Source organism: Mixophyes fleayi, chromosome 2, assembly GCF_038048845.1.
Source record: "Mixophyes fleayi isolate aMixFle1 chromosome 2, aMixFle1.hap1, whole genome shotgun sequence".
Classification (NCBI taxonomy): Eukaryota; Metazoa; Chordata; class Amphibia; order Anura; family Limnodynastidae; genus Mixophyes; species Mixophyes fleayi.
In genome coordinates, this window is record NC_134403.1 from 39733253 (window position 1) to 39747864 (window position 14612).

Here is a 14612-nt window from a genome sequence, read left to right on the forward strand (position 1 = left end):
GAAATTGACCATCCATGTTTTAACAACAACAAATGTGTCAGCGAGCTGTTTCTGAGCAGGATCTCCCCATTGGGTGCCTTTATTATGAGATCGTCCAGGCATAGAGTTATGATAACTTTGAGTATGAAGCAATGCCATCAATTCTGGCATTATTTTTTTAAAAACCCTGTGAGCAGAGAACAGGCTGAAAGGAGATGCTTGGAACTGATAATGTCTGTCCTATATAATCTGATACCTTTGGTGAGGCCGCCAGGTAGAAACATGGAGATATGAATCTGATATCCAAAGATACCAGAACTCCCCCCACTCCAAGCTTACAATTACAGAAGGAACTGACTCCATCCTGAATTTGATTACTTTCAGAAAAACATTCATTCAAATTCTTTAAATTGGGTACTGGCCTGACCAACCCATTTGGCTTCGGTACCAGGAAAAGGCTGGAATGCCACCCCATGCCCTTTGATGAACCTGGTTGTAAAAAAAACCAAAAAAAAAACCCCAGATATTTCTTGGAATATTTTACATCCAGGAGTGGCTAGACTTGTCACTCATGCATCTGAAGAGGTCTCCTCCAAACCTGAGTGAAATCCCGAGGACAGGCTCCTACCCTGGAATCCCTCAGGTAGGACTGGAGACAGTCATGAAGAGGGCTTAGACAGCAGCAATACGACCTCTGCCCCTTGATCCACTAGAAGATATGGCAGCTCCTCTGGTTCTTCCTCTATATCTGGAGGAAGTCCAAAACAATTGTGCAGCATAGCTTTTATGTGGAGTTGGATCTGGCACTGGTATTCTAGCAAATGTTGAGAAATAAAAAGTAAAATCTATTGAAGCCCAACGCGTGTCCAACTCCTTGGGTGCAAATTCTAAACTGGCTGTAAGGAGAGGCATAGAGGATATAGTCAGCACTTCAAAACAAAACTTTATTGTGCCAACTCCAAGCAAACACCACTCTATACCCCATTGTCAAGACTTTTCAGTGTCCCCTATGTATGAAAGAAATTTTAAAATGTAACTGTACACATAGCTTGGCATGAAGTTTCATACAAAATCATAACAGCTCCCTAGAGGGAGCTCAAGTGATGAATATAAAGCATATTAAATCAACTGCAAGAGGTAGAGACAGATTTGCTTCCCTCTGAACCAAAGGAAAACATCCAACATGCTTTCCTCTTACAATGCACCCAAAGGGGTTAAATATTGTTTATGGGAGTAAAAGAAATTCCTCTAATTTTCTTCTTTAAGTTTATTATAATGTATTTTAATATGCATTATGATAGTAGAGAGATTGTGCTATATGATGTTTAGTGTTTCATATGAATATTGAATTAACAGCTGACAATTATATTTCAATATTTGTATTGAAAATATGAACCAATTATAACAAACCTGACAAATGGTGTAGTGGAATAGTGAAAGGTTTAGAGACCTAAAAAGGTTGAAAGTTCGAATCCTAAACGTGAAATAATTGAAAGTTTGTTACAACTTACAAGATGTTCTACTACTTCACTGTAGATCCAATGACACTATTGAATAGCACATCAGATTCCTAATTGGAATAAAGTGGACTTTAGTTCATATTTAATTTTTTATCATTGTATATATCTTTTGCATGTATTTTACATTCATTAAATTTATATATGTGGATTGATAAATCTGTGGTGGTATGATTTACTTGCAATAGGAGATTTGCGCTTTTCCTAACTGCATATTGTTCCAATTTCTTTAAGGATTGGCACACAACAAATCCCCAGAAAAGCTGCAGTCACCAGTACAAAGTTTATTCTAAAGTGGCTTTAATAATGTATTTTGTTTTGAGAATTCATTTGATTTATTAACAATTTTGTATTGAAGTCGCACAGAAGCGCCCATTTTTTTATCCCCTGGATAAATATATATTTATTTTTTTTCAGTCATTTTGACAGGCTTTTAACTAGCATGTTAATATGGAGGAAGGAAAAACAAGTACTATTAAAATATATTAAGTTACTATAACAATGTCCTGTTAGTAGTTTATGCTACATACTGTCATGATCAACTAATTCAAAAACAATTCATTAAATCATAATTTAGTGTATTTTAATTTAGAATTGTAATGATTTTAATAGCGATATAAAAAAGTGAAAGAACCTTAAAAAGTGATGCAATATGGTGATTTGATGATAACTCCTTTTTAGCCAAGTGTCAGTAGTGTATATTACCCTTAACTTTAAAAATGTGATCAAACTCATATTTAAAGATAAAGTGTACATGTGTTAACAGTATCACTTCAAATACTGAAAAAATATAAGATGAGTTTACAAGAGATTTAAGAAAAACAGAGTTGCGCAGAAGTACCTAATAGATATTTAATGATAAAATCATAGAAAATGTGCAAGATACATCTATCACATACAAACAACCACAAAATTGTGGTATGGCATATATTCATATATTGTGTATACACTAGCCCTTCTAAAAGAGTTAAAGCTCCAGTAAATCACAGACCACATGACCTCAGACATTATATGCAAGCATATGTATGTCTAATATAACCCAATAAACCTATGTATCACCAGATGGTAAAGGTAATTTGGATATCCATAATTTTAGATCCTACAAGAGATTTAACATTCATCTTCAGTACTTAAATGTGACAATCAATAAAATACATTTTTATAATTACTAAGTGATTGAGATTTACAAATCCATATTAATATCTTATACTCCTTAATGATATTTTATAATTTACTTATTTTTATTACAATTCCCCCCCCCCCCCAATGAGGTGTGTGGTTTATTTAAATTTTGTATTTGTGCAATACAGGACATAGCAGGCGTTACAGGCCAGGGCATGCTGGCACTTATGGTTTCCCATGTGCCAGCATGCCCTGGCAGCCATGTGCATGTTAGTGCTTGTAGTACTACCATAAGCACCAGCTTATCGAAACTGTTATTGGCAGGCTTGGCTTGCTTATACCTGTAGTGTACCAACACAAAATGGTGTATTTTCTGTCCAAGCCAATTACCCCACCCCTTCTGTCCAGGGGTGTGGGGAGAACCCTAGTGCTTTCAGCACATGGCTGATACCACTAGGAGATGGCCCCACATTCCTATTTTGCAGATCCCAACTCCCTAGGGAATCCAGCCCCATGCTGACCAGCCTGGGACTGGTTGTCATTATGGTAGGGGCACCACACACACTGCAGACTAAGCCTAGTACTGATTTTAATGTATTACTTTTTACAATATTGTGCCAACAGGTCTGGCAGCTGCACTTACTCTAGACTCCTAGTTGGAGCAAGAGATATGGCAGAAAATAGAGGCATGTTCCTGCGTGCCCGGGTTGACTTGGACGTAGCTGCACAGAAACCCTTATTGTACATTGACTATGTGCATCCACCACCTCCCTCCCCTAAACCGTAAGCTGTAGTAAGTGTGGCTTGCGTTCAGCGCCGGATTAACCTAATGGTCTTAGTGAGGTATAGCCCAGGTGCCTCGGGCAGCTAGGAGGGTGGGGGGTAGCCTAACAAATATTTTTATGAAATACTGCCGCCGATCAGGTCAGATTCGTGCTTTGATGAATCAGGCCTGTGATGTCCAAAACCAATTACTGTTGCCCTGAAAGGTTTAGCCACACCAGTACACATGTCCCAGACACCAATGACTGGGCTAGAAATATACAGGGAAAATACTGGTGTCACAAATATCTTATGCTGTCTATTGATGTACGCACACACAACACACTGAGACTTGCCTGGATGGCTATTGGGAGAAGTTGATCTTTAGGATTTTTCCATAGTAGGCACATGGGTGCAGCAATGTATTGTTGCTTTTCATTAATGGAATTATTTGCAGGGATCCCCTGAAGAAACTTATAATCTGCCAAGAAGATGTTGCCATTCTGCAAGAGAGAAGAACATGTTTTTGTGCTTGCAATGCACTGAAAGAATAAAAGGTGAAAGGCAATATAATTTATCATCATTTCTTTCCAGAAATGGAAAGAACAAGATTACACCTCACCTCTAATTCTTTGTTAAGATTGGTGGAGGATCCCAGAGATGCAGCCACCATGTTGTCATTAACTGGGAAGTTCTCAGGGATCTGAAAGCATTTCCTGATCAGCGTAGGGTTAAGTCCATTCAGATATTGGCTACCAAAGAAGCGATCCTCTTTCCATATCTCAGCCACCACATCTGGGAATAAAATACATCAGATCTAGGAATATTTTCTACAGTCACAGTGTAAGTGAAGTAGCTACAGGGATTTTTAAATGTTAAAAAGATGGATAATTTCACAAGCTTAGAGACTTGATCATGAATCAAAATGAGCCGGACAAGCCTTCATTAAGTCAGTTGCTCCATGTCTCAATAGTAAGGATTACCAGGTCAAACTCAATATTAACGTCTGCTTTACCAACATTACATGTTACAGATTACTATTACTTTAGTCAATACAGGAGAGTAGTTTGGTATTTAAGACTTTTGTAGACTATCAAAAAAAATAAAAAAAGCGTTCAGATGGGATAGAACAAGGCACATAAATAAGCTGATTTCAGGAGACTTTAAAGGCTTAGATTTTACAAGGTTTATAGAAGTAGGGCCTTAATCATTAAGGAAAGCAAGGCCAAAAAAAAAAAAGTTTGCTCCTGGACAAAACCATGTTACAGTGCTATTGATTATTTTGCACACATGTAGGACTCAAATACTCAATAGCTTATTTGTGCACTGAAATTTAAACTTGATCTAGGACATGCCCTACACCAATTATAAATCTGCCATCACATTTTAAATTTGCCTCCCCTCCAATGCAACATGGTTTTGCCAAGGTGCAAAGTTACTCATTTCTTTTTGCTTTACTTTGTTTAATGAATCAGGCTAGTAGTCTTTAAAATCATGAGATCTAGTTTACCTAAATTATCCGACCTTCTTACGGAAAACAGAAATTTGATGTCTTCTAGATCTGACCATGATTCTTCACAGGATGTGAATCCTTCCAGTTTCATGTCAAGGTCCCTGTGAGAGCAAGTACAATAAAGTTGTGATGAACCCCAATAAAGACAGATGACCGAAATATATTTGATTCTCATATGCTGAAGTCACCCCATTTATTCTGAGTGGGACAACTGGAAAGGGATGTTAGGATCAGAATACACAGATCATCTCTTTTTTTGGCTAAAATCAGTTAAAATTCAAGGTCTTCCTTTCCAAAAATAAAGTCGTTCGTCAGCCAAGGTGTGCCCTAAGAGGGACACTTAGTAAGATCTGTGCATCAAGTTTATCAGCACAGGAAATAGATCTACCTCTATTACCAATAGTTTACATGTCCCAGTAATTTGGTTTAATTTTTGGGTTATTAGAGGGAGGAGTGTTCTACAAGCATTAGTAAAGGCTAATAGAAAGATCAGAATGTTTGAGTTAAAGCACGCCAACCCACTAGTATAGATATAATTATAATTTCTCAATTTTTATTGTAATCATTAAAAAAGTTATTCACAACTAATTCCACCAAATTTAAATTTATTATATTGGCAAATTAAGTGTAGGATAAATAAATGTGACTACTACATGTTAAAAGGTGATTAAATCTATTACAAGCCTTTGAGAATTACTTGAGATGTATATTAGGTCATGTCGCTAAGCTGTCAGAAGTCATGTAAACACCAGGTAGAATTTCAATACTTTATCTTGATCTATTGCAGTCACTGCAATTTAATAATCTAGAACCATATCATGTTATGTGAGCCAAAGATAAAAAAAACTAAATGCAAGAGTTGTGCCTATACTTTCACAGCATTTGAACAGACTTGGGGGTATATTTACTAAGCAAGGAGTTCAGACAACCTTCCCCACCTTTAAAGTGGTTGCTTTGAGAAGGACAGCAAACTGCCAAGAATTAACAGATTCATACCTATGGAAGTCACAAGTGTGGGATCATAAAGAAATTATGTAATAAGTTAGTTACTGTATGTATATACTGATTTACCTACCGATAGATAATGCCAATAGTCACTATCTTTTCTAACACTCCAACTTGAATCCTGCATAAGTGGAAATAGTCTTCCTCCTGTGTTTTTGGGATGTTAAACCACTAGATTGCAACTTAGTCTGCTGACCAGTATATGAAAGTCTAGTTATACTTTGGTGCACACTAGATGTGAAGATGGATCAGATCCTCAACAGCCTATTCACACAAAAGGTGCACACAGGTCAGATTATGAAAAATTAGATGGTCAGATTTGGAATTCCATGGTAACAGGGTGATGACCATACTGTAGTCTACTCAGCCTAGATACATACGTGGACATTTTGGCGTAGACAAAGCTGTTCCGTTTTAGGAAGGAGAACTGGTCATTGGGGAGCAGATCCACAACCTTCTCTACATCAATGCAGTGAGGAATACCTTCTACATAAGTTTTCCATCTACAGGACACAAGCCAAGTTATTGCAAATAAACCATTGAATTATGCCCTTTCTATATAGGCAATGCTGTACTCAATTCAAAGACCCTTTGCTTATACTTTGAGACAAAACATGAGAACATCGATGCCTAGAAAAGCTGCAGTTGTCTCTGCTGCCGCCAGGATCAATGGCAATAGGCAGTCAATATTGTTATCTGTCCCTTAGGTAGCTTGATCCTGTCTAATAGTTTGATTAGCGCAAGAGATTGCCAAGCGAGGAATGGAGTTCATCTCTTATCAAGACTGAATCTTACAGAAACATTAGTGTGACAATTTAATTTTACCATCACCTTATGTGTCTCCACAATATTGTAAAGACAGTGACCATTTGAGATGTCACATGGATCTGTGAAGTGAACAGAAAAGAATTGGTCAATTCTTCAGCAAAAGCCTTCATATCTGTCAGTAATACCCGCTCATGCCATACACCATGCCAGAGATGGACATTGAGTAATGGGATAAAGAAAATGTTTAGAGGAATGGAGTACGAATTACCTATGTTGAATATGCCAACATGAAAGTGTTGACAGGCTAAATGCTGACATTCATTTTGTCGACAAGCTTAAAATGTAGACAGTGTGGCTGTCAGTAATGTTACATTAAGCAAGCAATGCTGGCGGCTATAAGTTTGTCATTATGGCAGGTCCCCCTGCCATAATGTGTCAGTGCTAGAAAGTTCCAGTTTCAAGGGAATCTCCTTTCCCCTTGGTTTAAGACATTTTCCCCAAAGAAATAGGACAGCCGGTGCACAAGACATTACATGTACATTGGTCACTCACTTGTGTGTGTCTCTTTCCTTCTCCAGTTCTACTCTCCTTTGTTGCTGGAGAAGACGGTGAATATTCTCAGATAATATGATGCCTGAAACAGAACAGGTCATACTATAACTCACAACTATGCACCTCCATATTGTATTGTAGCTAAACTGGGGATTAGGGGTTGATCATAAGCTTACAGATAATTGAGCCATTTGACTATAGGAAAAGGTCCACCCATCGAAACCTTCCCGCCTCTAGAGTAACGTACCCCAGTGCTGCCCAGATTTTCTACACAGAACCATTCTCCTCAGCTCTATGTCTAGTACTGAACACCAATATCCATGTGGAAATACTTATGGTGGGGATTGTGGGGGTTTGTTGAATGGACTATAACTATGAGCTCCTAGCTGGACCCAATTCTCATAATAAAGCCTACTGTAAGAAACAGCAGTTAATTGCCATCTTTGTTTTGGCTGCTACAGTTTTGTACACCTTAATGTGGCAGTCTGGGTGCGACTTACCTGGAGCTTTCCGACACCTGCTCCGATTGGTGACTGCCGCTTCTCCATGCTCCTGTTTCTCTGCTATATTTGCTATGGTCTGCTTTTTGGTTGACCTGTGCTTGTGCCCAACCACTCTTTATTGCTGCCTGGGTTGATCCATTTGCTTCTGACCCTATGTATATTGCTGCCTGGACCAACCTTTCTGCCTAGTGTTTGACCGCCTTATCAGTGATACCATTTCCCATCCACAGGATCCTGGTGCCTGCGATCTACTCCACTATGTTTGTCTACAGCACCATCTCTATACACACCCCATCTGCCATTACATCCATCAACTGTGTTAAGTATTACAGCTCTTCTCTATACTGCCAAGCCATTATACTGGCAGAATTTGGCATGACACCCTATTGCAATTCAGTGTATCTACCCCTGTTCCAAATGCATCTTTAATCCCTATAGCCATAGAGATCTCTGCATCTCATTATGTCCTCTGTGGTGCCCACCTACATCAGTTAAGTTACCACTACTCGACATCAAGTCCTGGGGACAGCCAAGTAATGAAACATTTTGTTCTGTGGGAACATGGTTTGCTAAAGAGAAGGCCCTCATCTACTTCAGATTCTGGTAGCTTAAGGAGTTGGGCGATTCGTGACATCCATTCAAATATTTTTTGAAGGACTCGTATCATCCACATTGGTCAGGACATGATAAATCAGGCAACATATATCAAATCCTTCTGATAAGGGTATAGTTATGTGGACCACATCTCACCCTTTCCTTCTGGAATCTCCACAGTCATTAGGCCAAATATCCACCGATAGTACGGGAACTGGTAGAGTTGACCATTGGGGCAGATCACATTAACATATTTGCAGTACCAGGCATCCAGCTTAAAATTCTTGTATTGTTCTTTAGACAGCCGAATCAGCAGGAGCTCTCCAAGATCTTTCTCAATGTCAACGTCAAAGTCAGTCACCTGGAAAAGCAGACTGTTGTCTGAGAAACATGCACGATGGAACCCTTAACTTCCGTAGGACAGAGTAAAGTGGGACTCATTTGCAACCCAAGCCTATAGAGGAAAATACACCCATAAAGAAAGCGCATATGCTCAAGATGCATCCACCTCTACAGCAGGTTTACCTCAGGAGCAAAAAGCATAGAGATGTGGCTTAAGAGTGTTCGTTAAAAGATGCTAAATTTGGGTTATCCTATTTCTAGGAAATAGGACAATGTAATCAATCATACACAATCAAATAGGGGCTGTACAGTGCAATAGATACATTTACCATGCAATATATAATTAAAACTAAATACAAATTAACTTCAAGTAAGTTATGATTAAATATAAACATTCTCTTCTAATCCTGCAACAGTTGAAACTGATTTCAATTAATGTGAATAGACAGATGTGACTTCATGTAATATAGTACCACATGAATGATTTAAACACCCATCAGCTGAAGGTGAATCTGCATACAGCCAATCAGAGGCAGCTAGTTAGTGCTGCCAATCGCCATCATTGTGTCCTGTTGCACCAGTTCGCCAGCATCCTTAAGAGATTCTCTTCCTGGCAGGTCCACCTCAGTCACAATGCCCTTAATGTACTTTTAGTACATAGGATTTCTATAGCACAAAATGATGCTTCGTGTTTGTGGATCTTCTTGTTCCCTCTACAGGAAAAGAGGCCAATAGAACAGGTACACAATACAAGGAGAATAGATACGTCAATTCAATCCTGACTCACCTACAACCTCTACCCGTTACCTAAATACTCTGACCTCACCTTTTAAAACATGAAAAAACAAAACGATGTGGTTTGTAACTAAATGGTAAGCCACCCCCTATTTATTCCTATACAGATCCACAGACAAAATCATCAACTTACACCACAGAACCCCTAAGTGCTAGGAAGCAATGGGACCTGGAACCTCTACTGTAGGCAGCACCACACCAACAGCACAGATTGTCCTAAACCCTCACTTCTGCTCGCCTGTCCCTCCTCCATTCTACTTCAAGCTGTGAGAAGTCATAAGTGTAAGCCATGATCAAATCTGCGTTCAGATGGATGTGCATGCATAATTTTTGCTTTGTGCAGTGCGGAAACGCATATTTTACAATTCTAAAATCAGATGTACATATAACTGAGTGAACCGAGTATACAAGGCAACACGAGAAGTTTCCAAACAGTAGCATTCCGGTACTTTGGTAACAGACCAGTCTATAGAAATGTTAAATGCATTTTACTGGAAAACTGCACACCACTTTTTTATGACTAAGAAAATTAGGATACTCCATTGTAATGAAAAAAAGAAAAAAAAAAAAAAACACCAAATACACATTTTATCGTTTCATATTGAGAAATTGTTCATTGGGGAGGGGGGGGGGGGGGGTCATAATTCTAATATAATATAGGCAGATATTTTAATTTACCTGAGCATACCAGAGGTGGAATGCTTTGCTTCTTATTTTTTTTCCTGACACACAATGGTTTAAGGATTAGTCAACATTGGTTGTTGATATATAAGCAGTGCAGCCTTAGCATTGCTTCCATACTGTGTTATGCACCTAGTGTGCCAGATAGATTACAACTTGCCTTGCCAAGGCCTTCGCCCCTAGCAACCCCCATTCTCTGGAACGCTATGTGTTCTGCTGTACTTAGTTGTCCCCAGGACTTCAACTTGAGGGAGTAATAACTTCTCTCAACTCTAAGTGCAACAGGTATATGGAGATTAGCACTGTCTGTGTCAATATAGTAACTGACCTGTTAGGAACTGCAGGATTGGAAGGCCAAGCACCACACCAAGACCAAGGATCAATCCAGAGATACTATTCACGATAAAAGATTCATACCAGAGGTCAGACCAAACAGCTGAGTCCGGTAGACAAAGATTAAATCAGACTGCAATTTAATAGAGTCCAGTAACAGGCAAAAGGTCAATCCAGGCGGCAAAACTATAAGCATGGTCCAGAATACAGGCACGGCAAGCAGGTGTGTGGAACGCTATAAATGGCATTGAATGATGGAACTCTGCCTAAGACTTGGACAATTATCATCCATGTACCCACCTTTTATTCACCCTCCCATAGTTGCAGTCATGACAGCCTGAGCAAAATGGTTTCTCCTTCTACATTAGTAGTAGTGATGTACAAAATGTTTAAGACAAGAAAAATAACAGATTTTCAGATCTTATATTAAAAAGATATCTGAAAAGTCCAAATCAAAGGTTTTTATTATGTTAGATATTTTATTTGCTTTTTTTTTTTTATTTTAAACAATCGGAGTTGTGTGCTTGTTAATTAAATTATTACTTTTGTCCAATCCTGCGCATGCACCAAAGCCAGCCACCAGAATTCAGGACCAAATAGATTTACTGATGCCAAAGGTATCCTGCCAATTGCGAGTCACATACCCACACACACTGCAGGACCTCCAGCTGGCAGCCAGGAGGAATTAAACTCTTGCCTTTATAGTGTCAAAAGCCTGTTATGTCTGGGAAGTCCATGGATCCTTGGGAGTCCCTTGTTTGCTATAGGTTTCAATAGAGGCAGCAATAGGAAAATTGTTGATAACATCTGTAGTAGTTGCTAAACACCAAGAACCTCTGTGGTACCATCATCCCACTGGGAACTGGCCAATTTGACACAGTAGACAGCTTCTCTGGTTGCATTTACATACCCTGTGCTGAAATTATTTAATAGAGGAAGCTCCCTCTTTACTGACTGAAGGAACATTTCTATCTTGATACGGATTATCCAATAGCCTTTGCAATGTCTATCACATAGTCTTCATATTTAAGTGTGTGGTAGAAAAGGAGGATATCATCCAGGAAGATGGGAACGGATGTCTCCAGTATGCCTCTAAAGAGGGAATTCACATGTGAAGGTGGGGCAAAGCAGAGGCTGAATAATATGACTATTTGTAGGTTCCCATCTGAGTGTTAATATTACCTTCCATCCGGTTATAGAACACCTGCAGGTGAAGACATTTCCATGACAGAGCCTCTTGAAATGGTCAGAGATCAGTAGGCATGGGTACCAATTCTTGATAGTGATTTTCTTGAGCCCCCCCCCCCCAATAGTGGATGCAGGGTCTTAAGGAACCGTCTTTCTTTGCACAAAGCAGAACCCTAAAGTGGCCTGGGACATGGATTCCTTGATGAACCCTCTGAGTTCTCCATTAAGTAGGTAGTCACAGCCCTTGTCTAAGGTTCAGACAGCAGGCATTTCCTGCCCCTTAATGGAATGGTGCCAATCAGCATGTCAACTGGAAAGTCCCTGTGGAGTGGTTGTGTTTCTTCCTGATTTTTTTGTCAAAACATTTACCTTTGTACTCATTGGGGAGCCTTTCTGATCCAGTTTTAGTCTTCTCCCTTCTTTACTTGCATACTGTTACCACTTTTGCTGGCCATAGACAAGTGGTCTGGTGCAACTTTTTCCATTCCAGTATCTGATTACCCCTCCAAACAATCATTGGGTAGCGCTTTTGGAACCAAGGGTAAACCAGAATGATGGGGTCAGCTCCCAGTGATTTTAATCACTACAGCAACATCTGGATAGTCTTGCCATCCACAATTTCTACAGCCATTGGCCTGATCTTTAGAACAAGGGTAATTCCATCTTGGGGATTAAAGACCAACTCTATGGAATTTTCCATAGCTCTGTAATCCACAATAGCCTCTATCTATGGAGCAAGCCCCCCTGAAGAGGATACTGTACAGCTTAAATTTCAGAAAGTAATGTGGAGGAATAATTGCCCCAATGCTCACTGGACTTGCCTACCATTATGATGGGCAAAACTATTCCCTAGTGGCAGGGAACTTTTCTGCGCACTTTCAGTGGACTCCGTGGCCACAACAAACGCATCATCATCATCATCATTTATTTATATAGCGCCAACATATTCCGTAGCGCTTTACAATTGGGGACAAACGTAATAAACTAATAAACAAACTGGGTAAAAACAGACAAAGAGGTGAGAAGGCCCTGCTCGCAAGCTTACAATCTATGGGACAATGGGAGATTGACACATGAGGTTAAGTATACATTTTGCATCTTGGCCCAGCCAGACTGCAAAGGTAAGGTGACTCATAAGCTAAATGATCCTGTCACACAACAATGTTGGTCCGGGGGTAGTTGTCTTCTGTGAAATTGTGTAACAGGCTAAAGGTTTTCAGAGAACGCTTGAAAGTTTGTAGACCAGAGGAGAGTCTTATTGTGTGAGGGAGAGCGTTCCATAGAGTGGGTGCAGCCCGAAAAAAGTCCTGTAACCGGGAATGGGAGGATGTAATGAGGGTGGATGAGAGACGCAGATCTTTTGCAGAACGAAGTTGCCGAGTTGGGAGATATTTTGAGACAAGAGAGGAGATGTATGTTGGTGCAGCTTTGTTGATGGCCTTGTAGGTTAGTAAAAGTATTTTATATTGGATTCGGTAGAAGACAGGCAGCCAGTGTAGAGACATACAGAGTGATTCAACAGAGGAATAGCTATTTGCAAGGAAAATCAGTCTTGCCGCAGCATGCAAAATAGATTTTAGGGGTTTGAGTCTGTTTTTGGGAAGACCAGTAAGGAGGGAATTGCAATAGTCAATGCGGGAGATGATTAGTGCATGAATTAAGGTTTTAGCAGTGTCGTGTGAGATATGTGCGGATTCTGGAAATGTTCTTTAGATGTATGTAACATGATTTAGATATAGAGTCAATGTGGGGAACAAAGGATAGGTGTGAATCAAGGATTACACCTAGGCAGCGAGCTTGTGGGGTGGGATTTATGGTCATGTTATCAACAGAGATAGAAATGTCAGGTATGCTCTTGTTGGCGGGTGGGAATATTAGTAACTGTTTTAGAAAGATTAAGTTTGAGTTGACGAGAGGACATCCAAGATGATATGGCAGAAAGACAGTCAGTTACACGCGACAACACAGATGTCGAGATATCAGGAGAGGATAGATAGATTTGGGTATCATCCGCATAGAGATGATACTGAAAGCCAAAGGAACTTATTAGATTTCCAAGAGAAGCGGTATAGATAGAGAACAGCAGAGGACCTAGCACCGAGCCTTGTGGTACTCCAACTGATAGGGGAAGCGGAGCAGAGGTGGCTCCAGAGAAATTAACAGTGAAAAAGCGATTAGAGAGGTAGGATGAGAACTGTCTTGAAGACCTAGAGATTGCAGCGTTTGTATGAGAAGAGTGGTCAACGGTGTCAAATGCAGCCGAGAGATCCAGGAGAATTAGGAGAGAGTAATGGCGTTCAGTCTTAGCAGTGATCAGATCATTAACAACCTTGGTCAGCACAGTCTCTGTGGAGTGTTGAGAACGAAAGTCAGACTGAAGAGGATCCAACAGGTTGTTTGCGGAAAGAAAGCGTGTGAGGCGAGTGTAGGGAAGTCTCTCTAGAAGCTTGGAGGGGCAAGGGAGCTGAGAGATGGGACGGTAATTTGAGAGAGAGTTTGGGTCGGAGTTTTGTTTTTTTAGAATAGGAGTAATCACTGCATGCTTGTATAGTGATGGAAAGATGCCAGTAGAGAGTGAGAGATTACAGATTTGAGTTAGAGGTGAAATGAGCACAGAAGACAGGGATCTACCAATTTGCGAGGGAATAGGATCAAGAGGACACGAGGTAGAGTAGGAAGATAAGAGTGTAGAAATTTCCTCTTCATTTGTGGGGTCAAATGAAGAGAGGGTGTCAGAGGGTAGTGGGAAGGAATTGAGCTGATGGCTTGTTGAGGAAGAGGATACCATTTCTAGTCTGATCTTGTCCTCTTAGTAGGAAGCAAGATCCTGAGCACTGATAGTAGATGGAGGGTTCGGGGTGGGAGGATTGAGAAGATGATTAAATGTATTGAAAAGGCGTTTGGGGTTAGAAGCCTGAGCATAGATAAGAGATTGAAAAGTATGTTTGTTTTGCAGTG

The 14612-nt window shown here is 39.9% G+C and overlaps 1 protein-coding gene across 2 annotated transcripts in view; it reads right to left on the reverse strand.

Annotated features, from left to right (window-relative positions):
- The window catches only part of LOC142140868 (polyunsaturated fatty acid lipoxygenase ALOX15B-like), a 46350-nt gene that overhangs the window by 14733 nt on the left and 17005 nt on the right, over positions 1-14612 (reverse strand). For both annotated transcript variants that reach the window (XM_075198826.1, XM_075198827.1), the window contains exons 3-8: positions 8472-8676; positions 7219-7300; positions 6279-6401; positions 4891-4994; positions 4003-4175; positions 3737-3883 (exon numbers count right to left, since the gene is read on the reverse strand). In XM_075198826.1, the coding sequence (XP_075054927.1) occupies positions 3737-3883; positions 4003-4175; positions 4891-4994; positions 6279-6401; positions 7219-7300; positions 8472-8676 (834 nt within the window). The remainder of the gene's footprint in view (positions 1-3736; positions 3884-4002; positions 4176-4890; positions 4995-6278; positions 6402-7218; positions 7301-8471; positions 8677-14612) is intronic.